The sequence below is a fragment of the Mesitornis unicolor genome, unplaced genomic scaffold (assembly GCF_000695765.1).
Source record: "Mesitornis unicolor isolate BGI_N332 unplaced genomic scaffold, ASM69576v1 scaffold1230, whole genome shotgun sequence".
Taxonomy (NCBI): domain Eukaryota; kingdom Metazoa; phylum Chordata; class Aves; order Mesitornithiformes; family Mesitornithidae; genus Mesitornis; species Mesitornis unicolor.
Genome location: NW_010160047.1, coordinates 1 through 24,999, shown reverse-complemented (window position 1 = coordinate 24,999; position 24,999 = coordinate 1). Strand labels below are relative to the sequence as shown.

The window sequence follows — 24,999 nt, the reverse complement described above, 5'->3', positions numbered from 1 at the left end:
TAAAGCTCCTCTGGGAGCGGGGAGTGGTTCCTCGGTCCGCTGTGGTGGATGGCAGTGGTGCGACCACCTGCGACGGGCTGGGCGCTGGCGTGGCTTGGGAGCGTTACTTCTGGGGGTATTTCATGGAATTCTCCATACGTTTGGCTTTTACTTTGATCTTCCTTCTTGTCACATGTTGTAGGGATGCTTTAATGCTTTCGCTTACAGCAATCTCAGAAAGATCTGGTCAGTGCTGAGTTCGTTAGTTGGAAGATGCTTTATATGCATGTAATAACAGATATTTTGGGGTTTTCTAATAGTTTTTAGGTTATTGACTGGTACCACATTAATACAAACAATCTTAACTGTAAACATGAATTCTCTGTTGTATTCTCTGTTGTTTATAAATATGTAAAGGGCGAGTGTCAGGAGGAAGGAGCCAGACTCTTGTCAGTGATGTCCAGTGATAGGACAAGGGGCAGTGGGTGCAAGCTGGAGCATAGGAGGTTCCATGTGAACATGAGGGTAAAACTTTTTCGCTGCGAGGGTGACAGAGCACTGGGACAGACTGCCCGGAGAGGTTGTGGAGTCTCTTCTGGAGACATTCAAAACCCGCCTGGATGCCTTCCTGTGTGACCTGGTCTAGGTGATCCTGCTCTGGCAGGGGTGTTGGACTGGGTGACCTTTCGAGGTCCCTTCTAGCTCCTAATATTCTGTGATTCTGTGATCCAGTGGTGCTGTCAGAGGAAACTCCTGCTCTGAACAGCTCATCATTGTCACCTTCCAGAAATGATTGTTGTCGCTTTCAGGGTTTATTGGCCAATTGGTGGAGCAATTTATATGAACAGTTTTGAAATTACTTCAGTAAAATTGAGCATGAAATTAGTGGTCTGGGTTAAGAAGGCTTTACTTAGTAAGCTCGGAGGTGTGTTTTTCTCGTCTTCTGCTACAAGTTACTGTTTTTCCTTTGCTCTTTCAGTTTCCTGGTACACTAGAATGCTTACATGTGCCTTGGCCTTTTTATGGTGGCCTTAAACGATGGATAAAAACCAAATTAATGTTACTTGATTGTGTCCACATTGAAGTAAATGAAGGAATGCTCAGACATGTTCTGTCAGCTGAGCATGACCTGCCTTCTGCCCTTCCCTCCCTATGGCCTAAGATGGGAATGGGGAGGGGTAGTTGCGAGCTTTACTGTTTCAGTCATATCCCGATAATGTGTTATCAGTACCTTTAACTGTCACCAGACTGTCTGAAAGAATTCTAAGTTAGTGTGAGGGTGGTTTTTGTTTGCTTATTGTTTTAAGAGACTCCAGAGTTTGTACATTAGTAGTTTAAGGAGTCTATGAGCACTGTGTTTACTTTGTCTGGCTTAATGGCCAATACAAAAGGGATCTGCTTCTGTTAAAGTAATCCTCACTTTTTTCTGTTCCAGAATTCCAGAGGAGCTTCTTCTCTCTTGAAGGATAGTATTCCAATTACTGAATTTTCAGCTTCAGGCCCATTTGAAGGTCATGATCTTCTGCGTAGAGGGTACGCTTTAATTTTTCATGTTGAATTGTGCCATAACCAACATTGAACTTCAGATATAGGAAGAAAGTATGTGTTAAATGGTGGCTTTTTTAGAGAAGATTCTTGGAAGGCGTATTGCAAAAGCTATAGTCTAAAGCACACTTATTTAATCAGATTGCCTTTTAAGCGTGAATTTTCTGTGAAACATCACTTTATGAAGTAGATAACATTAATGGTTTTCTGCTGTATGATACTGCTCTTTATAAAAGAGATGACAAAGTATTAATAATTATGAAATATGTGCTATTTTTAATTACGTGTGTGAGGGTGCTGTAGCACTGTAGGAAGTGTGTAATTTCAGCATTGGTACAAAAATTAAGCTTAATATAGTAAAGATAGTGGGTTTGGGTTTTGCTATTTTACATGAGTACTGAACTACATACATAAGTTCATGGAGTTTCAAATGTGGGTTATACAATGGGTGGGAGAAGATATGTACAATATTCAGTTGCAAAAGCTTGAAGACTTCTAAAATCAGATACCATGTAGCTTGGACAAAATTAAATCTATGATGTTTTCATTTATTATTTTTTTCCTATTTCTGAAGGGGATCAAAGAAGAAAACCTGTTGTTCTGTTGTGTCAGGCATCCTTTTTTCTTTGTATGAAATTTAAATTATTTTTCCTCCAGTAGTGCTGTAGTTAGAAGTCTTACTTGGTGCTTCCCTATTAAGTTTTTTTTTTTTGGCTGTGTGTTTATTAGCACAGTTTGAACTAAAAACAGTGTCTCTCTGTGGGTTGGTGTTTGTATCTGAGATTAGTTTTGGAATGTGACTTAAAAAAATATATCCCAATTAATTTGAGGTTAAATCATTTACTTGTATTTCTAGCTTTGCAAGTGTGAAAAATGAATTGCTGCCCAGCCACCCACTGGAGTTGTCAGAAAAAAATGTGAGTCTAACCTCAGATGTAGCCATCTTCACTCTTAAATAATTATGAAGCTTAAATTAACAGTGTGGTTACCTGGACTGCTTTGTGCAGTAACAAGTAATGAGCAGGGTCTTGCCTTTCACAGAATAAAGATGTTCAACAATACTAACATTTTATTTATACAGATAACATTGTCGTCAAATTTGTTTAATATTAACCTTCCACTTGTGACTCTCTCCACTTCAAGTATGTAAGCAGGCTTCCAAGTAGGATTTATTTGGTAAGGTTTAGTCATCTAAAAGTTAAGCTAGTTGTGTATGAAGCCTCTACAGATAAATGGGAGGCTGTTACTTCTGGAAGGCTGATCCTCCTATTTTGTCTATAGGTTTACCATATATCTTCATTTAAGACTTTCAGTCTGTGAACACACAAATACTTTCCATTAAATTACTTGATCCTATCGAGAAATTTCATACATCCAGTTTGTTTTAAGTGTATGCAATCTTGTCTGGCTTAGTCATCACTCATGGACCACTTTCAAAAGAAGTGTGGCCAGCAGGGCAAGAGGGATGATTCTCCCCTCTTATCTCTTCTCATAAGACCCACCTGCAGTACTGCATCCAATTCTGGAGTCCCCAGCAAAAGAAGGACTTGGAGGTGTTGGAGTGAGTCCAGAGGGCCACAAAGATGATCACAGGGCTGGACACCTCTCCTGCAAAGACAGGCTGAGAGAGTTGAGGTTTTTCAGCCTGTAGAAGAGAAGGCTGCAGGGAGACTTTATTGTGGCCTTCCAGTACCTGAAGGGGTCCTACAGGAAAGCTGGGGAGGGACTTTTTACAAGGGCAGGTAGGAGAAGGGGGGATGGCTTTTAACTGAAAGAGGGATTTAGACTGGATATTAGGAAGAAATTCTTCACTGTGAGGGTGCTGAGTCACTGGCACAGGTTGCCCAGGGAAGTTGTGGATGCCCCCTCCCTGGAAGTGTTCGAGGCCAGGCTTGACAGGGCTTTGAGCAGCCTGGTCTGGTGGGAGATGTCCCTGCTCATGGCAGGGACTGGATGATCTTTAAGGTCCCTTCCCACCCAAACCGTTCTGTGATTCTGTTATTCAGTATGGGTTGTTATGAAGAAAATGCATGTTATGCCTTTGACTTGTATTTTCCTGTTGGTTTTTGATATTCCTTTATGTAAATGGGATAATATTCTCATATTTGTAAGCTTTTGTTGTGGTGATTGAGTACAGATTTTAAAATAAGAGACTTGTAGTCTTTGTTTTACTTTACGATATTGTATTGTGTCAACATTACAGGCATGTAGTTGCTATTATAAAAGCCAAATTTAAGACTAGATTACTCAAGCTTAAGTTTAACACTAATCATAAGTTACTTTGTGTACTTCAGTATTTGTGAGCCAGCACTTTTTCATTAAAAGAACCTCTAGTAAGTTGATTTTATCTTACTGATCAGTTTTAGAGCAGTTAATAAAATTATGAGCTTTATTTTGCTTTTCAGAGTCAGAGAGAGTATATGTGAGCACTGTCTTCATACTTTGTCAGAAAAGAGTATTTCAAGTGTTTTCAAGTAGGGCTTTTGGAGGCTAACAACAACATAAATTGTGGCTTTCAAGCTTGTATTCTTACTTTAAACCAGACTGCTTCAAATTTGTCCTGAAAATACTGTAGTAAAGTAGTGCAAAACTACACCACTTGGTGGTGGTAAATATCCTGTTTGTCAAAAATAACAAAATTGCTACTATTGATTTGTAATAAAATCCAGCAACATGCAATTTTAGTTTCATAAAACAAATATTACTGCATCACTATTTTGAGTACTTTTGAGACTTACGATGAAATCGCTGCATTTTTACATGTAGATTTAATAAGCATGTTTATTTAAGTAGGATGTCACAAATCTCTTCTGTGGCTGTACTTGAAAGTAACTTTTAAAAAATAAAAATCAATGTTGTTTGTGACAGTTCCAGTTAAATCAAGATAAAACAAACTTTGACACGCTGAGAAATATTCAAGGACTCCATGCACCTTTAAAACTGCAGATGGAATTCAGAGCAGTGAAACAGGTAGGCATTTTTACTCAACTGGTATAACTTAAACCACTTGGAAAAAAAATTACCTCAGAACATTCTTTGAGAGAGACATCTTTCTCTGTTGAAATACCTTATGTTTCTAGAATGAATTCTTTCACTGGACTGCTTTTATTAGAACCAACCAACCACACTTTGCAGTGAATAGTTTCCACAACAGTCACTATGCTGAAGCCTTTCAGCTCTGTCATTGGTTACTTGGTGAAGTGGTAATTGCTCTAGCTTTTCTGTGGACTAACTTCCTGTAAGCCTTCAGAGAAAAGCATGAGGAATTGAGTATTAATTTTAAGAATTTTCTCTTCTGTAGAACATATGACCTTCATGGGAAGGAATCTCTGCATCTGTAGGGCAAAGAGACTTAGGGATCTGAAGCAGGTAGTGATTTGGGAGTGAATGTAGAGGTAATGTGAAACCTGAGGCAGAGACTTTGCTATGTGCTTATTACTGTTCCACTGCCTTTCTTGTAAGATCAGGGGAGGTCTACAGGGAGTTAATTTCAAAGGTTTTAGTTCTTAATTGGGAAGCTGAGTCTGTCTCCTTTTCCTCCTTATCTCCTAGGATGGAGAGTAATTGAAGAGAGGCTGACTTTGTCTCTTAGAAAACAGAAAGCTCATTGGTCTTAGTAAACTTTTTTTGGATTGTTGAAGGTTGTCAAGCTAGTAAGAGTTGTTTTTTCAAGTGAGCTGGAGCAGTTTTATACTCCTAGTGGATCAGGTGCTACTAAACCACCATGAGCTGCATTAAACTTGGCAGAAATTACTTGTCCTGAAGATATGAAAGTCAGGATGTATGAAAACATTCCTTGATCTCAGCTGTGCTGAGAAAAATCTCTTTCCTAACTGATGTTAGCACATGGCAGAAAATGATGCAGGTGAGGTTGTCCTGCTAGTGTATCCTTGGGGGTGGGTGAGGGAAATGTGGTGATTAGAAGGCTTTTCACTCCCGGCTTCATGTTAGATCTACAAGTTCTCTTGTGGTTTAATTTAAATTTTCTGAAATATTTACTGGAGTAGTGTATTTAAACTTCTGACAGTTGTACAAGTAGTGATTATGGAAATCTTTGTCATATTTTGTGTGAAGAGATAGCTACATGATGGTTTTATGGTTGTAAAGTATGTTCATGGTATAACTGAAGTATCACTACTAGTAATGAATGCAACTGTAAGTACAGATATGCCATTCTCAAAATACTTAGAACCTGAATGGTGTGTGTGTACTACTTGAATTTTTTTCTTTTTTGTAATACTGTGGGTGAAGGGTACAGATGAGTGTGTTGAAAGTAACTGGGAGTGGACTTGACGCTAAAGAATTGGTGGAGATCGGAGAAATAATTATGATTTAGATTAATTGCAAGAGGGATTATGTTTAGATGTGAAAAATGAATATAGCTCCTTCACTTACAGTCATGACTTGTCAGAGGTGTAGGAAACTTAGAATCTGGTTTCCAAACACTGCATTACATGTCAGTCACCCAGTATTGACTTAAGGGTGTCAATGCGTTTGTTGCAGTGAGCGTACCTAGCTTTATGTGATAACAAAGGAGGAAAAAATACTCCTACTTTTTTTCTTTAGCTACACTATTTGCTGTAGTAGCTACACTGCAGTGAAAGTTACAAATGTAGTAAAAGGCTGTTCTTTTCAAAACAGAACAATAAACAGTAGAAGATGGTGGTGTTAGGTAGGTTTTGCTATTTATGTGTGCCAGTAGTTCTCTTATTTCATTGCTGTTTTTGAAGGAAGAAATATTTTTGCTTGTAACTTTTCTCAGTCAATTCAGAGTGAGAAATCCAAATATAGATTCCCTCCATTTTAGCCTTGCAGAAACTTGAACTCTTCTTGTCTTTGTGCAGGCCCAGCGTCACCCATTTCTTCACAGTTCAAACATAGCACTGGATACTCTGAGGGGAAATGATGAATGCATCAGTTTTGAGGATATCCTTAATGGTAAATACATTCTGTTTTGAATGTTATGGAAACATTTAAAGGTGAAACTTGAGAACTTGGTTCTTTGTCCCTACAGAATAAGAGAATTAAACACACAAACTACAAAGAAAAAATTTCATTTCTAAAGGCAAAGAAGCACTAGGGAAAGGAAAAGTAAGTGTGGTTTAGGTTTAGCTGCTAGTTGTGTGGAAATTACTCTGAAATACTGAGTAAGCCAGTATTTGGTTGTAGGCTGGGTTTCTAAAGGAGAAGATTATACACTTATGTTGTGTGTTTCCCCAGAAACTTTTGAACAACTTGTGCAGACTTTTAGAGGTGGAAGTGGCAAAGATACAAAGTTTTTATAAGTTTTATAATTAAAAAGAAAGAAAGGCTAGAGAAGAGATACTGCACTAATGAACCAGAGATGTGGCAGGGGGAAAGCTCCCTCAAATTAACTTGATAGTTTACGATTGAGTGGTGGGCTGACTGACAGTCCTTATGTGTGGAATAGAATACACCTGGAAAAATAGTTTAAAGTTATTTCTTTCCAGCTGGTAGTTAAGGATGTGGAAGGGGAGACAGAGGGTATTTTGAGGTGGGATTGGAGAATGTAAAAAGCCAGGGAGATGGGAAACTACAAATAATGGAGGGGTAAGTGGGAGTCTAGCGGCATGAAGTAGATCTGGAATTATCCTCTCTACAGGAAAGACACTGAAGTGCTGGAGTGGGTCCAGAGAAGGGCAACAAAGCTGGTGAAGAGTCTGGAGCATAGGACTTGCGAGGAGCATCTCAGGGAACTGGGATTGTTCAGCCTAGAGCAAAGGAGACTGAGGAGAGACCTTGTTGCCCTCTACAGCTAGCTGAAAGGAGGTTGTAGTGAGGTGGGTGTGGGTCCCTTCTCCTTAGTGACAGGTGATAAGACAAGAGGAAATGGACTGAAGTTGCACCAGGGGAGGTCTAGGTTGGAGATTAGAAAAAACTATTTCACTGAGAGGGTGATAAAATACTGGAACAGGCTTAACAGAGAGGTGGTTGCATCACCATGGCTGGAGGTGTTCAAAAGATGCATTGATGTTGTACTAAGGGACATGATTAGCTGAAGATTTGGTAGAGTTTGGTTATGGTTGGAGTTGATGATCGTAAAGATCTTTTCCAACTAAACAATTCTCTTATTTTTCTGGGATGGATTTACAGGGAGCAAGAGAAGGAACCACAGGTTATTGTGGTTCAAGGGAGTAGAGCAAGGTCAAGCATAATTTATAGTAATTTGGTTATTTACAACAAGCTGTTACATTTTTAGAGTTTTGGGTTAGTTAGAAGTGGTTTTGGTAGTTTGTAGTCTCTGGCGGAATCAAGTGTATTAATATGTGGTGTTTATGGAAGGAAAACATTCTGATACACTCAAAGGTATTTTTCTTTCAAAATGCAGTCACAACCTTTTTTCTGACTTTTTAATTTTTTGTATGGAAATGAAGCTCATGCTGTCAGTATTGGTATCTCTTGTGTCCTCTGCACATTCCTTGATAACTTTGAGTATAGTGGTTAGTGTCAACTGTACTTTACAGAATGCAGGAAATCTCAGAGGTATTTAAGGGCACAGAATTTCTGTGAAAATAGAGGGTTGGGTGGAGAAGAGAAACCATGGTATGTCCCAGCTAACAGAAGGGCTGGAGTGTGATCTCCTATTACACAAAGCACTTGCATTGGAAAGAGATGTAGGGCATCTATGAGTAAAAGCCTCAGTAAGACTTGAGTTTTCTTAAACACAAAATTTGATCAGACTTGAGATTCAGGCTATTGGAAACTGCTTACATAGAACCTGGTATTCTATGATTCTGTGAACTGGTTGGTTTTACTTGAAATGGGTGGGTGTGTGTCTTTATGAAAAAACACACACACACATACGGTCATCTTCATAGTTATTGTTGGTCTTTGTAGCTTGGTAGATGCCTCATGCTGTCAACTTTTTTCTTCCAGATCCTTCACAGAGTGAGGTTATGGGAGAACCGCACATGATGATGGAACACAAGCTTGGTTTATTGTAACAAAATGTACTGCACAAAAATGTTTTGTGTGTGTCTTTATACTGCAGATCTAAATACACGATACTAAATTGGCACTCAGTGTTAAGCAGTCCTACAGTTAACATTTGCCTTTCTTGATGAAAAGGCACATTAAATGTTTAAAGTCTACGAACTGTTCTGTGCTTGTTGTCAATTATATAAATGTCCTGTAACTAGATAGCTTAAATAATGTCTCTCCGTACACTGCTCAGGACAATAGCTTCTTAACCATGGAAATACTATATATGTATACAAGAAATCCAAAAATACCTGTGCATTTTAAAACTGATTACTGTAGGTTAATACATTTAATGGATGTTCTTGCAGAAGAACTTTTTAAGGCGGAAAAGAAGGTCTTTTCCACTAAGCAACTCTTTGTTCATGAAAACTTCCATACACTTTTTAAACTATTGAATAAAAGTTTGCTATAAATGCTGTTGCGTTCCAAAATATATTTAATTGTAAATAGAAATCTCTTATCCACAACACAGTGTTGTTCCTTTTTCTCACAATATATTCAGAGATCTTTAACTTCTCCACTGCCAATAAATCCTGCTGCATGCATTTTCTCCCCCTTGCTGACCATTGTTCATGACTGAGCCATTAAGCTTTTGTATAGAATTGGAAGTATTGCTGTAAGAAGGGATTTAAAGATCTGTATTTTTTCATCTGTGTCCCTTAGGTCTTCTAGTTTCTGAAAGTAGAAGCGCCTTCCACTTAAAACACTAAAGAAATGTTTTTAAATTAATTTGGGAATATAATCCAAAAGAGCACTGCTCTTTCAGTATGCAGGAATTAAGAAAGAATACTTCTTCATTATGACAGTACCTTGTGAAGCTGCTGCAGTGTGAACATGAAGATGCAGTGGTACTAGATGACAAATACAGAAGTATTTTTTTTGGTGAGTTTATCAAAATAAGATCTTAATTAAGGGAGAATGAGACACGTATGGTTAAGCTCACCTTTTAAGGAGCAGGCCACTGAAAGTTGTTTTGCATGCTTAAGTGGGGGAGTGTTCTTAAATTCAGGGTTGTAGCTACGGTTATGTCATACATGTGTGTGTCATATAAATTCTGCAAAGCAGCTAGTATGATGTGGCTTATTTGCAAGCAAAAAAAGAAAAAAATTCTGTGATTCAAAATAAGTCATCTCTTGTAATTTGTGGGAAGCTTGAAACAGAATTTCTAGGACAGGAACTGTGTTCATTCAGCAGTTTTTAATGAGTTGGTTAAACTACTAAGTGCACTTAATGTTCTGTTGTAGATAATTTTAGCAGAAACGTTGCTATAAACCTCTTTTCACAATCCCAAACGCTGGAACAGGCTTCCTAGAGAGGTGGCTGATGCCCAAAGCCTGTCGGTGTTTTAAGAGGCATTTGGACAATGTCCTTAATAACATGCTTTAAATTTTGGTCAGCCCTGAAGTGGTCAAGCAGTTGGACTAGATGATCATTGCAGGTCCCTTCCAGCTGAAACAGTCTCTTTAGTCTAGCTAGTTGGCCTTTCCTGGGGTTGGTTGAAAGATGGATGCTATTGTGTCTGAGTAAAGCTACATTAAGACATTACATTAATTTTGTAAAGTTTCTCATTAGCGCAGCAAAGAGCGGACATTAATTAGGAGGCTAAATGTAATTTCTAGGTGGTTTTGTTCAACTATTAGTATACTTGATCATAATCTTGAGTGAAATCAAGCCATATTCAGAGCAAGGAAGTTAATTTTAGGGGTTAGCCAGGCTGGAAAGCAAATGGTACATGTAAGAAGCATGTGCAAGAATATGCTTTTTAATAGAGTCAAACAGGACTGGGGCAAAGAGCTTTTGAGATGAAAGGGGTTGCATTTGCTCGGTGTTGCCGTGGGATAAGCTGGGGGCTAGTATTCCTGGCCCAGCCCCTTTTCCCAGTCTGTAAGGCAGGTGCCAAGCCAGGCATGCCGGCAAGTGTGGCTGGGGCAGGGCCTGCCTTGGTCTCGCATCAGACCAAGCCTGGGCAAGGGGAGGAAGGTACTTGCAGGTCCCCTGGTGTGACAAGTACAACATGAGCCCCCGTACTGGCTTCTTGCAGACTGCAGCGAGTGCTGTGCCTGATATTCTCTTGGTGCTGATATTCTGGGGAGCATCCTTTCCTCTCCCTAAGTGCAGGGAGGAGGCAAAAGCAGATCTTCCGGCACTGCTGTTTGTTATGACTACAAAAAAGAGATGACACCATAGTGCTGCTGCTTTTGTTTACATAAACATTCTTCCACCAGTTGTCCCATTGGCTGTTTGTCAAAAAACAATGCAAGAACTACAAATACAACACAGAGTTTAAAAAAAAAAAATTTCATCATTATTGTCTGTCAAAATAATTTGCATTTATATACAAACAGAGCAACTCTACACTTAGATGATTTTGATTTAATAATCCGAAGCACATTAGTACCTGGTTTCCTAAACTTGCGCCATGCTAGGCACTTTAAAAACCACAGTTCATTTTTCATGTGTTTTGACCTAAACTTACTTAGTTCTAAATGCAGTGTGAACCAGAAATAATTTTGCATACAGCAAAATCAAACCATAACAAAGCCGTTCCTGAAGTGTATGTGCATGTCCTCATTTGGGCCAACACAACGCCAGTGTGCAACTGGTTGGCTTTGCTGCTACCTTCCAAATGCTAGCAGAGGGATGCATGAAGAAGAGGCAATGGAGGCACACACCACTTCATTTGCTTTACTCTTTCCAGGCAGTTTTGTGTGAAATAGTTAATTTCATAGTCTTACGTAACTGCATAATGAAGAGGCAAGGGAGACAATGTCATCTTTGTGCTGAAATCCTCTACATCAGTGTTGCCTTAATATATCTACAAAGACTCATTATGTTTTGGACCTGGTGATTACTGTAAAACTCAGCTCGCTTCTCCAACAAGCTGGCAGCAACGGGCGCACCTCGAGGAGAGTTAAGCGGTTTTATTTACTGGCTGGTGTCTAAACCAGCTAGGGAAAGCTAACGATCTTTAATTGCCAACATCAGCCTTGGCAGTTCAGGACAAAATGAAGAGCTGGCTATAACTGACTTTCATTCTCCCTCTCCTGGATAAATGGCAGAGCTTTCGCCAGTGGTCTCCTGAATCGTGTAAACTCTCCTTTACCTTATTTGAGCCCTCTTCCAAACTTCTCCTGTGATCACAATATATAGCTTGGAAACAATGCTGCTGTTCAAACAAAAAGGATCTACAGTAGTATCATTGTGATGCAGTGCATACATTGTTTGGTGGAGTACCACTGAGAGGTTCTGCAGGAGTACTCTGTTGCTATGATGGGCATTAAATGGCTGTAAGCAGATCATTATACAGCACGTGCTGCGTCCATCTTCATTTTTATCCTATGCTGTGCGCATGTGAAGTCAGTTCCCACATCACAGTTGCTTTCTTGGAGTTTTCCTTCTGTGAATGTCAACCACTTCACATTATTTTAATTTCTCTACCTCATCGATTTTGGGGGAAGAGTCACATACAACCTACCTGTACTTTCAGGGATCAGTACTGTATTGGCTGCCCAGCTCTCTCTGAAATAAACACATGGGAGTGATCCATAACATGGTGTTCTATTTACACTTCTGCAGTTCTGTGCATTCCAGAAGTGAACACTCTGGATAATTTATACTTAAAGAGAAGGCGAAGAGTCAATGAAGAAACTGATTTCTGTTTGGCAGTGTCACCAGTTTGCACTGTGGCCCTGGGCAAATCACTTGGCCTCTCTGTTCATTTCTCTCTGCAACAGGGAGAAGAATATCTATTATGGAAAGAGGTTTGTAATAGCATCTGTAAAGTGCTTTGAAAATGAGAAATGCTCTTCAAGTGCTCAAAAATTATGCTGCATTCATTGCAAGATGATTAGATGCATGATTCAGATTGGGTCATCTCATTTCAGGGTTATTAAAAAATAATCCAAGAGCCACTGAAAAGAAACACTACTACAACCTTTCACTAAAAGAAACGTTTAAGCCAAGTACAGCAAATTTAACTAGAAAACAAAAAATATCCATGGGACAAAAAATTGAGGTGTCTGTATGCAGTCCCTAATACAAGGAAAATGATAAAAATAAATGTGCAGTATGGCCTCTGCAAAATGTAGGCATAGGCCTGACTTCACACTCTGCAAGCTGGAAATTTTCTAAGTATGACAGTCTGTGTGAAAATCCATTTTAAGAACTAAGCCACAGGCAAGGTCCACACATACATTAAACTTGCACACTCTCTGCTAACTGCAGAGCAGTACGTCTACTCACAGCAGGCAGGTGCAAGTACTGCCTCCAGTTTGGTTGCTTTCTGAAAAAAAAGTACCTCTTAGTTTAGTAATATTAGACAGGTTTGGGGGATTCACCATTAAGACACGCCTTTTAAGATGTACTCAGTGGACCACATCCTCAGCTGGCATGACCTCTCCTGGCTTCATCAGAATTGCCAGCACCTTCTGAGTTGATACCCTCTCTGTTGCCCCACTTAAAATGACACAAGATGTATCACAACCCACAGCTAACATTCTCAAACTTGAGAAAGGGGAAGTGGAGAGTATCATCCTACCTGATTTTTAATTCATGCTGAAAGCAGCGTTATAATCTCCACTGCCAGCCTATTTGCATAGTTAAGAGCTATTCAAGTGCTAAAAGAGACTGGATGTATTTGGCCTTGCTGAGATGAAGCTGATTTTCCCCATAGCAGCCCTCATAGTGCTGTGCTTTGTACTGGTAGCTAGAAAGGTGTTGATAACACATGAGTGCATCAAGGCTGTCTCCCCAACATTTTGCCCCTCGCTAGTAGGCTGGGAGGTAGGCAGCATCTTGGGAGGGGATACAGCTGGGACAGCTGACCCACACTGACCAAAGGGATATTCCATACCATATGATCTCAGCTCAGCAATAAAAGCTAAGATAAAGGATGGGGTAGGGAAGGCAATCGTTGTTATGACATTTGTCTTCTGGAGCAAATGCTATGCATACTGAAGCCCTAATTCCTGGGAAGTGGCTGCCCATCGCCTGCTGATGGGAAGTAGAAAATAAATCTTTTGTTTTCCTTTGCTTCTGCACACGGCCTTTGCTTTTGCTCACAAAAAACTCAGGTTTTTTCCATCTTATTTTCTCCCCACCGCTGTCCTGCTGAGGAGGGGAGTGATAGAGCGGCTTGGTGGGCACCTGGAGTCCAGCCAAGGTCAACCCACCACACTGGATAAAAAAGTGCTACCAATTTAGTGCTTATTGGTGCAGGGCCACTTCGAGATTGCATCAGCAAGTGTTGTATTATCTCTGCGGTGTCTGTGTGACATAATGGTCTCTGCCACTGCAGGTCAGATTAGAAAACCCAGGCAGATGAATCCTTTGTTCAACTCTCAAGGCTCTCTATGCTGGATACTTCTTCAGGTACAAGCATAGCCAAGTCCTCTCCATTCCAGCTTGTACACAGAAGCCAGCTGTAAGACACAGACAAGACAGACATCTTCAGCTGAGATATAGATAGTTCTAAATATAGCATCCTGATTCAGCACTAACAAACACACTGGATAGCTCTGTTACAGCCATCTTCTGTGGCACAACGCTGTTGACATATCCTATTAAACAAAAGAAATGACAGTACTTTTCCTTATTACACAAGTTAGACAATATCATTACTGTCTTTGGCAAGTACTAAACTATTATGCCTACTACTGCCCTTTCCGCTTTTAAAACAGTAACATTGCATGACACTCTCAAAAGAAAGGTTTTAGAGAAAGGTTATTCAAAGGCTGGGATATCTGAGAAACTAATGACAGAAGGAAAAGAAAAATAACTTCCAAAACATTATGGTGACAATGGACTAATTGATGGTAAATATCTGTTACCTTTGCACAGAAGAGAGTGCTTCCTTAACAGAAACTTTCTCTACCATACAGCACTGAACTAAAGTATTTACTGGGCCTTTAATATAACTGAATTCCTCATTTTTTTACTACTTTACTGAAAAGTATTCTCCATACACATACAAGACCCCTTTGCTTTAGTTCCACCAGGTCTGAAACCTATCACTACCTTAGTCTTCGATTACCATCAGTGCAGCTTCTCTGAACAGACTGTGTAAAACACTGTAGTCAAGCAGGCACAGACTTGAAATTATGTGAAATGTTCTATATCTATAGCGTTATCACTGCCTATTTAAAACTTAAAATGCAGCTGATGTAGAGATAAAAGGTGACTGAGATGAAGTCTAAGCATTAGGAAAAATGATACAAGTCTCCAGCAAGAGTACCACCCTCTTAAGAAAAATGTTTTTTTCTCCCCTGAATACAAATCTATCTAATGAAAAGTGATCCTTCTGCCATTTAGATCTATATTCCAGCATCCTAAAAAGACATAATTTATATTGGAAATAACATAAAGTGAACTTCAATTTTGTGAATACTCATGAATAATGACATTTCACTGTCAGTATTACTAGATGGTTACTAGATGTGATTAGACGCAAATACTACAGAGGCATATTGTTTAAACATGTCTAGAGGTTTATATTTATGTGCCTTAAAGTTACTGCAGATCTTTGACAGATTTTAATGGCACTGGGCTACAAGGTACCTATGACCAAGGACCAGGACAGATAGCTTTCCATTAAATTAACTGGGTAATTAGTCATGTTTATAACTCTCATTAGCATCTACAAGAGATCAGACTGCAAAAATAAGCTCATGCCTTTCAAGTAATCTGTTACGTTTGTTCTTTGTGAAAAAAACTTTCCTGTAAGAAAGGCCATGTAAAGGTCTCAAGCCAAGGGAAGGCACATAGGTGCAGTCAAGGGTATGGTGTATCCCACTAGTAGTATATTCAAGGTAGATTTCAGTCTGGGGGAAACAGGTAACAAGTTCATAGCACAGAGCTGAGGGGCAGTAGCTGGATCAGGGCCAGACAGGGCCGATGATGGAAAAACTCCAGCAAGGTGTAGGGGACTAAGTGCTGAAGAGAGGAACAAACAGGAAACTACAGCTACGGGCAGCTGCAGAGCCACTCCTCTCAGAGACTGCTCACAAGCCTCAGTGAGAGAAAGCTCCCTGCCATAGTCTGGGCTCCCTCTCTCCTATCCAGCCCCCCTGGGGAAGACACTGCCATATCCCCCCATTTCAGCTCTGCCCCACTCCTAGCATCCCCTTGTACCTTCCATAGACTTGCCAGACATAAGCAGTTCCTGAACTGTGTGGAAGCTGGAGGGAAGGCTACACATGAAATAAGCTCAGCACATTAGAAAATACCAAAGTTTTAGAACCACTAAACCATTCAGCTTCAACTCATATCAAAACAGAAATTACCAGTAAAAGTGGTCAGAAGTACCCTCCCAATCTGTACTTACCACAGAACAGCCAGTGGAATCAGACACAGGCCTGCCGATAAGAGGAAGCAAAAGCCTGAGAACCATGCAACAGTAGCTGCATAGAGAATATTAAAAACCGAAAGTGAAATAGTGCCGGTCACAACTTCTAAACAGGCAACACAAGCAAACACAGCACCTGCCAAAAACAAATGTATGGATTACAAACAGAATAAAATAAAACCTGAACTCCTTCAAGGTACTGAAGGTTTTAAACTTGTTTTGAAAGATCAACAGTATTTTAGCAAGTATGCAACTAATAAGCACCAAGAGTGTCCTTTGTCTTTGCTATGAAAGTGTCCTCTGTGGGGATTCCTACAAAAGACTTGGTTTTTGAATGAGAAAAAAACCCCACAACATTTTGCTCATGGAAACTATTTTTCTGTGCTACTATTCTATTACCATACCTACTTGCTTGAATCTGCTTATCACATGAAGTTCAAACTGTTCATCCTCACTAACCATGTTCTGCACATCTCTATCCTTCCCATTTAGTCCTTCCCATTCTCCTCTTGGTTCTCACTCTTCCCTTTCATTTTTCCTCCTTCTCTAATCTTCACCCTTATATGCAGAAAAAAGGCTCTGATCCAACGAAGACTACTTGTTCAGCACATAACCATCTCCTTCTCATTTCTGAAAGGAAAGGAGCAACCTTTTTTTGCACTGAACTACCCATTAGGGTGGCAGCCCATCCCATCAAGTGTCTTATTGGACACATTTTCCCAAGCCACATTCACATTCACAGGACCATAAACAAAATCACAACAGGTAAGCAGAAAAAGTTTACAAGATGCAACCTGATTCCTGCATCAAACTACTCAAGTAGCCAAAGCCCCGAAGAATGCCAATAAACTGCTTAAACAGTGTATGTTAGCACAATTAAGTACAAAGACACCTTTGTTTTAGTGTATAAAGGTACATCTTTTAAAAAAATAAAACCAAACAACTCAAGAGAATGCTTCTAGAAAATAAATGCTCCCCAAAAGCAAAACATGGGATACTAGAGCCTCATTTTGAGGGCTGACATGCTTCTACTTGTGTTCCATAAGAAAAGGACTTTGAGAAGTTTTATGCTGTATCTTTTGGAACACAGTTAAGTAGGCACAGGCACCCATGGAGCCAGGCACATAGCTCAGGATCCAACTCCAACTGTTTCCAAGTGCTTTGAAGGTTGACCACCTATTGCTTACCTTTCTAAATTATTAACAGAAATATACTATTCTCTGCATGTCAGAATCTTGTGAATGTAGAAGCACTTGCGAAATCACATCTGTATAAATCTTGAGCATTCCTCTGCTTTAAGTTCCCCATGGTCTTTATTTCTAGAGCAGTATCTCCTCTGAAGTTTGAAACTTGCAGTAGTTTTAAAACACAATGTTGTTTATATTAAGTTCAGAATCAAAAGCTGTTAATATCATGACACAGGGTGACACTATATGGAACCTGAAAGAAAAGCAGACTTAAAATACCAATACTTATCTGTTTGTTTTAAGGTAATCTCGGTGCATCTGTGTTCTGAAATAATGTATTATTGTATCGTTTAAAACCAAATTCTACTCACCCTGTTCACTAGTGAGAACCACTTTTGACAGCATGGAGCGGAGAACAGGAATAGGCATAATGAAGAGCAAAGATGGCACTCTTACTGTAAAGCAATCCATCAGTCATGAGACATTGAAGTGATAAAAATCCAAGATTTTACAAATACATTGCAAATGGATTAGTCACGTGCTTTTGAATGCTCAGTTCCCCAAACAGCAAAAAGGCAATAGAAAAGTCAAACTAGAAGTGCACTGAGACACAATTATCCAAGCATGGAGAAATTAATAAATGAAATATAGCTGCATGGCACTAAAACCAAATCATAAGCAAGTAATTCTATTCTCTCTCCAAACACTTCATCTTTTAATTAAATCCTAAACCAGTCTGACCCAACTTTATGTATTTTACCTCTCTATGACCCTTTCAAGATCGTACATCAAATATCTACCAAGAGCACTCACTAAGGACAACATGGTAGTATTTTCTTATACATTGTTGATCATGGAACAACTGATTCTGTACTCACCTAAAAACATGAGCAGGGTAGTTTTGGCAAAGGCAGCCATGATCATGCCTCCAACGTAAGAAAATATGCCGATAAAGACAATATAAATGTCTTTGAGACATTTAGAAAATAAATAAACTCCTAAAAAACTGGTCAGAGAGACAGAAGTGAATGCAGCTGCTCCATATCCAATGTACACTTCATTCCAGCAGAGCGGCTCATCCAGTTCATACAGTGTAAAAAGTGAACTCCCACCAACCATAGTAAACAAATAAGTCATAAATGTAAAAAGTAACAGAATGATTAAGAGTCTCTTTTTATAAGGGGCAGTTTTAAAAAGCATGTACACTCCAGAAAACGTCTCTCTCAGAAGTTCTTTAAAAGATACTGGCGCCTGGTGCTGGAATTCAGATGCGCCTACTGTATCTTCGAGAAAAAATAGAATATAGATAACATTAATGACATGAAGCAAAGATACTGTCACAAATGTCCATGTAAAGCCTATTCCTCTTAGAAAGTAGCCAGATGACAGTCCTGCCAATCCAGATACAACTCCAAAAATCAAATCCACCACAGCTATTCGCATTGTCTTCTGCTTCTCATCATGACATATATCTGCTATAAAAGCAAAGCCTCCTCCAAGGAATGTTGCCACACTCCCAAACAGTCCAGTAACAAATGCAACCGCAAACAGGACAGAGAGTGACAAAGAAAAATATGATATTACAGTGAGGCAAATACCAGCCATCAAAGCTCCCATTGATGGTAAAACTAAAGACTTTTTGCGTCCCTGGCGATCTCCATTAGCTACAATGACAAAGGCAACTATAAGGCTGGGAATTGCCCCAGTTAAGTCCAACTGCATATTAAAAACAGATGCTTTTTCTTGAACTTCCTGCAAAGAGAAAACAAAAACAATTGTAAATACTATACCACATTGTAAAAAAAATACAAATATATATATAGTCTATAATAAGATTACACTTACATAATGATTAGCATGCAATATAATGTATAGTACAGTACATGTTTATAAATTATAGAATATAGAAAATTTAATTTTATAAGATTGTATTACAATACATTATACTATAATAAAATACAGTACATTACTCTATGTTTGTAAGAATGCATTATATTACAGTAATCACAAATACAAAGGAATTTCGTATTCAGAGACACTTATTTTTCTAATTTTATCTTCAATATTCCTCAAACACCTCTTCTTACATTTTAAGCCAGAACTTATTTCTTAAAATACGGTCTCACTAGTACTCTTGATAGAGAAGTTTCAGTGGAGACAAGAGAACAGTTCCTCTAAACATGCAGATACAAGAGCTGGTGCTTATACTGTATCCATCTCCTTCAGTACAGGGTATGGCAAAAATGTGCCTATTTTAATTTCTCAGAAATCACTAGTAAAACAGTCTTTAATTGATGAACACACCCCATGCTCCCTATTCACAGCAGATCGTTTTTCTTCCCGAATAATCCTACTGAGAGGGTTACAAGAAACAATTTCACATTGTGCAAGTAAACAGATCAGAATTTGCTCTGACATCCTAATGTACAATGTTAATAATATCAGTAACAAGAATAGTAAAAACGCGAAACACAGCATTAAAAATGATACTGACTCACAGATATGTGAATTAACTAATTTTTAAAACATTGAAAAGCTCTGAGTTCAGAAACTGTCCAGATCAGTGATGTCTCGGTAGATATGCTACAGCAGGTATTCACATAAGAAACAGCAGCTAATACTATCACAAGAAACTGTAAACACCCATTATGGGAAAAATTTCCGAGTTCTTTTCAACACAAGTATAAAAATCAAATATAGCTGAAAAAGACTTAATAGAACATGAATGGCTGCAGGAAAAAGAACTAAAGTAAATTACCCTCCCCCCACTATCTTGTTATGAAGCTGACTGCTAAATGATGCTTAGCAAGCTAATTCAAGTCTTCCCTTTAACATATCTATGCTGGCTAGACGGACAGCAGCCACAACAGCCCTTTCAGAGACAAACACCTAATCGAAAGAGCAGCAGGGGAAGAGGAAGTAACTTCATTCGCATAAACCCTCTATAAGATAAACTTTCAGTAAAGTCACTCTGAAAGTTTTCTTCAGGTTTTCTGAGGTATCACACTGACTTGCACATGGGTTGCACTCTTCAATTAGTAGCAGGATCAGCCATTTACGTCTTCCCAAATCATTCTCAGCCTCTATTCAACCCATCTACACTCCAATTTTCAGGTGTTTCTTCTGTAGCTAACATCATCATCATCCTCACTGAGTAGCATCCAAAAAAATAAAAAAAACCCCTAGAATTTTCAGCAATGTACTTTGGGCAATTTAAAAAGTTGATGAGTGCTTTATAAATTCATATTTGTATTTACAGGCAAAGACCACGAGCTTCTAGTGGTCTAAAAATCTCTTTTTGTTTACAAAATACGGTATTTCATTGCAAGAGGAAAATTCAACTGATCCTGAGGCCCTCAAGGAAAACCCTCAAGGTCCCCAGCACCCTGAAATCTTCTACTCCCCTCCATTATGGTTGTCTTGCTACCCTAGAGTTCATTATGTCCTGTCCACTGGCCAGCACTGTAGTCACCCTGTGTGGCAGATGCAGGCACCCCACTAAAGACCTGAGAAAGACCCAACAAAAGCCGTGCTAAAGTTTCTGGCCCTGGCAGCACCAGGACTGCCTCCCCCCTCACAGCTCATGTCTGGTCCACACAGTGGGGGTCAAAGGCGGGAAAGTTGGGGTCCTCAGCCAATAGGGGCTGACACGACCATGTACTGACCACAGATCAGATTCGACCAGGGTATAAATGGGGCCCCGTCAGAGGATTCATTGGAGTCGGTCCTCCTCGGAGCAGTGGGTCTGCAGTCGGGGACTCTCCCCTTCAGTTGGGACGCCACTTAAGGTAACTTCTTGAGATTGAGAGCCCTCCCTTTTTGGTGAGTGAATGAGTGCACATTTTGGATTGTTTGGCCAAAACTTAAGAATTCTTAACTCAGCCGTGTCTGGTAATATTCCCAACCAGCATATCGAACCTGTGTTTGTTGAATGTCAGTGGGATGTTGTTTTGGTGAATGAAGTTTTGTCTGCTTAATTTCAGTTGCAGATTAAAAGCTTGCTTGAGTTCATTATTTGTGTGTGTGTAGCCATTTTGGTGTGATTCTGTGACACCCTGAAAGGGTCAAAACCACGAAGACTGAACAAACCAAGACAGAAAATTATATTCTGATCTTTAACTCCTCCCCTGCTGACAAAGAGAACTCTATGTAGTTGCAGGCATTGCTTCTTTACTAGGATCATCAGGTTCAAAGACATGAGCTTCAAAGTAGTGCTAATACATTAGAAATAAAACTACCTGTTATTACGTATCATCTCAACCCACATTAACCATACCATACAAATACTACTGCCAAACCCTAATAAAGTGTTAAACTGGAGGAATATAACAACAAAGACTTGGGTTTCATTGTTTTGGAAGTAGGGGTGCTACACAAAGAATACAGCTACACATACAGATACTGCAAATGACCATATCCTTGCTGACATAAAAGACTTGATGTCTACTGACAAGAAGACTAAAAGACTAAAATACAGAAAAACTCAATTTACTATGTAAAGCACTCAGCTGCCCAATTCATGATTTTATGAAGTTAATGGAAAGGAATACAGAAAATGATAGGTCAAACCCGCAGGTGATTTAAAATCATGTAACTCCATTAAAATCAATGGAACTACATACATTTGAAGAGAAAGGTCTAGTTTTTCAATCTGCAAATTCACTCTACTCTGAAAAAATGCTTATGGTGGATAGAATAGTTCTGAAAATCACAGATTTCAAAATAAAAAGAATGAAAGTAATGGGCACAAGCTGGAACACAGGAGGTTCCACTTAAATTTGAGAAGAAACTTCTTCTCAGTGAGGGTGACAGAGCACTGGAACAGGCTGCCCAGAGAGGTTGTGGAGTCTCCTTCTCTGGAGACATTCAAAACCCGCCTGGACGCCTTCCTGTGCAACCTCATCTAGGTGTTCCTGCTCCGGCAGGGGGATTGGACTAGATGATCTTTTGAGGTCCCTTCCAATCCCTAACGTTCTGTGATTCTGTGATTCTGTGAAAATGAAGAAACAATTCACTTATATAAGGATATAATTAATAGAGAAGTGTAGTCCTGAGGCTGAACAATGTACAGGACACGACAGGCTCATAAAATTAAAAAATATTACTGAATAGCAAAGGAAAATGCATGGACTGAGTAATAAATAAGACTGGATGATAAATAATTTTTAATGATTAATAAAACAGCTCTTTCTGAGCACAAAGAAGGATCATCCAAGCCAGCAACTGGAATGCTTCAGCTTGTATCCAAATTACCTTTGAACTAGTTTTATTATAAAATAACTAATTTTCTTCAAATTGTAAGAAAGAATTAATCTAAGTCCTGCAAGGACTATCCATTTTGAACTATATTCTACTTTATTGCAGGCTCCAAGTGATTTTTGTCTTCAATTTCCTCTTACAGTTTGCTTTGAAATAGGAAAGATTAGTAAAAAGCTTCTCTGTTCTGAGAACAGAAGGACTTACACCACATTAATTATTAAGAGAGGCGTTCTAAAAGTTAATGCCAAACAGGGCCTGTTGGGAACTCTCATGACATCAAAATTTACAGCATCTGTAAACCTAAGACAGTTAGGGTGGTCTTGTAAAATCCAGAACACTTCACATCTCCTCGGCAAAGGGCTTGGAACTGCATTACTGGACCTACTGTTTTCGCCATACACAGAATTATTGCCCAGCACAGAGAAGAGCCTCCACTGAAATTTATGGGTGTTTTGAGGGTTTTACATTCTTATATTGTGGTAACAAGTGTAGTATCAGAAATGCAGGCAAGACATCCAGACAAGAGCGTGATTGTTCAAAAGCTCATGCCCTGCTGGCAATCATTGAAAAGGAAGGAATGGAAATTTGGCAAAGGGAAACAAAGAGGTTCTGTTGGCCATTATTCCACTACTGTCTTGAAGGATTCATGCTCTCAAATATCAAGTTAATTACACTTTCTATCCTTTATGCCAGAAAACCTGTAATGTGTGAATTCACCACCACATCCATCAGAGATGTTATCTACACTTCAGATGAAATTACCCACTCTGCTTCAGTGTTTTGCAAAAAGATACATGAAGTCTTGTATCCCAAACCACAGGTGATCAGAATTTGAAAATCAGGTTGAATTCTGGGGGTTTCCAGCAAATGCAAAGTACAGAAACGTTTTTGAAATACAGGTTTCTTGATGGGACTAGAACTGTATGCACCACGTGCGGTTTTCTAATAGCTGCTCCTTCCGTTGACACATGACACCGTATGACAAAATGCTCACAGTGCAGCATCAAGCAGGAAGCTAATACTAAAGAAAACACTTTGGGGGAGTAACATACAAGCATTACTTGGACAAAATTTATTATCTTCAAATTAATTCCAATGGGTGGCATACATTACCTTCCTCGACTGATGGGTCAGCCCTGGAGGCATGCTGGACTACAGTTCTATTGACCTTTTTAACTTTCACATTCTTTCTACTGCTTCTGTCATGAGTTAGAACCTACTCCATGTTAAAAATCCTGAATTATTTCTTTGATCATCTTCAATGGAAGCATGTACCATAAAAAAAAATTCATTTATAGAAGACAAATCAAGTAGGTAAGCTCACGTGTCCAGTCTTGAATATCTGATGCAGCACATCAGATATTCAAATCTGAGCAAAAATTTTCAAGTGCCACCTTTTCAGCAGCCTAAAGGAACGCCAGCTGACTGTTCCCATAACTCCATCTTCTGTGTAATTTACAGCCATCTACTTTTCTGACTACCGTGGTTTCACATGTTCCACCTAATCGAACCTAACTGCCAGTGGTTGCTGCCAAGGATGGCTCTGTTGCACTTCTTCTGGAAACGTGTTCTCTCTGCCACCCCCGTATGAGATACAGCAATCATGTGGCTACAGAGTGTGTCAGAGCAGCACACTGCTTCAGAAAAAATAACAACCAACAAATCAACATTCAAAAAGCAACAAACTCAAAAAAAGAGATGAGCTTTCTGTTGAATCAGTGCTCCGATCAAATCCAAACCATAACCTGTAACTGTGGAAATGCAAGATACAACACACGGGGAGCAGCAACGGGGGGAGAGGGGAAAGGAAAACGGAGTATGATCACCTCTTCTGCTGGCTGTTCACAATTAGCTCTGCTTAAGTGTAGTACTAAAACTGCACTGGAAGTGCAATAGAAGAGACTTCTCCAATCAACAACTCGCTATCCAGCATGCTGAACTGTAAAAAAAGTGCTAAAAATAAAACTTTCCATGGGATGTTGCCATCTTGACATCTTTGTATTTCAAGAAGGCAAACTTGCACTCTGAATGGTAAATCATCAATCACATTTGATTGTGCAAAGATCAGTTAACTTTTTTCACATTTTAAAATTACTTTTTTTATTTATTTCTATCTCCCCTATTCTTCATACTTTTAATTCCTCTGAAATAAATGCATTCTAAATGAGATCCTATTCCTGAAAATTACAGGACGTGTGCTAAACTTTACACAGTCACAAAGAACACGAGAAGTCACAGAGACAACCGATGGCTCACGCAAACACAGGCACAAACGCTACTGGAACGAGGAGCCTTCAGTGGCACCCATTGTAATATATGGCCAATGCAAATTCGGGCCCAATCCTCTCAGGTAATTTTCAACTCCTGTTAAAATATGAATTCACCTCAGGATCTTCCTGGAGACAATTACTTGTCTTTACAGCACTACAACTACCGACAGCGCAACACAAGAGCAACGAGACAGCCAAGTGACGTAAGTTTACAAAACTACTGCTTTTCTATATATACAAGGTTAAGTAAGGTTATATAAAAGGAAGTTACACTGAGATAGCAGCTAACAGCTGCAAGTTTATTTACAATTGTATTGTTTCCCCCCCCTTACCTTCTGCTTGATATAAGCCGGGCTACTTTTATTCTGCTCGCAGCGAGTGGCATTGGTGTCGCTGACGAAGGAGGAGTTGTACT

The 24,999-nt window shown here is 39.3% G+C and overlaps 2 protein-coding genes across 2 annotated transcripts; one reads left to right on the top strand and one right to left on the bottom strand.

Moving 5' to 3' along the window:
- Nucleotides 1-5: 5 nt before the first annotated feature.
- POMP (proteasome maturation protein) lies at nucleotides 6-8,939 on the top strand (the record flags this gene model as incomplete). Its single annotated transcript, XM_010188541.1, has 6 exons — nucleotides 6-115; nucleotides 1,390-1,512; nucleotides 2,381-2,441; nucleotides 4,393-4,494; nucleotides 6,369-6,462; nucleotides 8,422-8,939. Coding segments are annotated over 6 exons (558 nt in total), but the record flags the coding sequence as incomplete, so codon positions are not given.
- A 4,919-nt stretch (nucleotides 8,940-13,858) lies between these two features.
- Nucleotides 13,859-24,991, bottom strand: SLC46A3 (solute carrier family 46, member 3; the record flags this gene model as incomplete). Its single annotated transcript, XM_010188530.1, has 5 exons — nucleotides 13,859-13,946; nucleotides 15,848-16,004; nucleotides 17,427-17,510; nucleotides 17,934-18,807; nucleotides 24,917-24,991. Coding segments are annotated over 5 exons (1,278 nt in total), but the record flags the coding sequence as incomplete, so codon positions are not given.
- Between the last annotated feature and the right edge of the window lie 8 nt (nucleotides 24,992-24,999).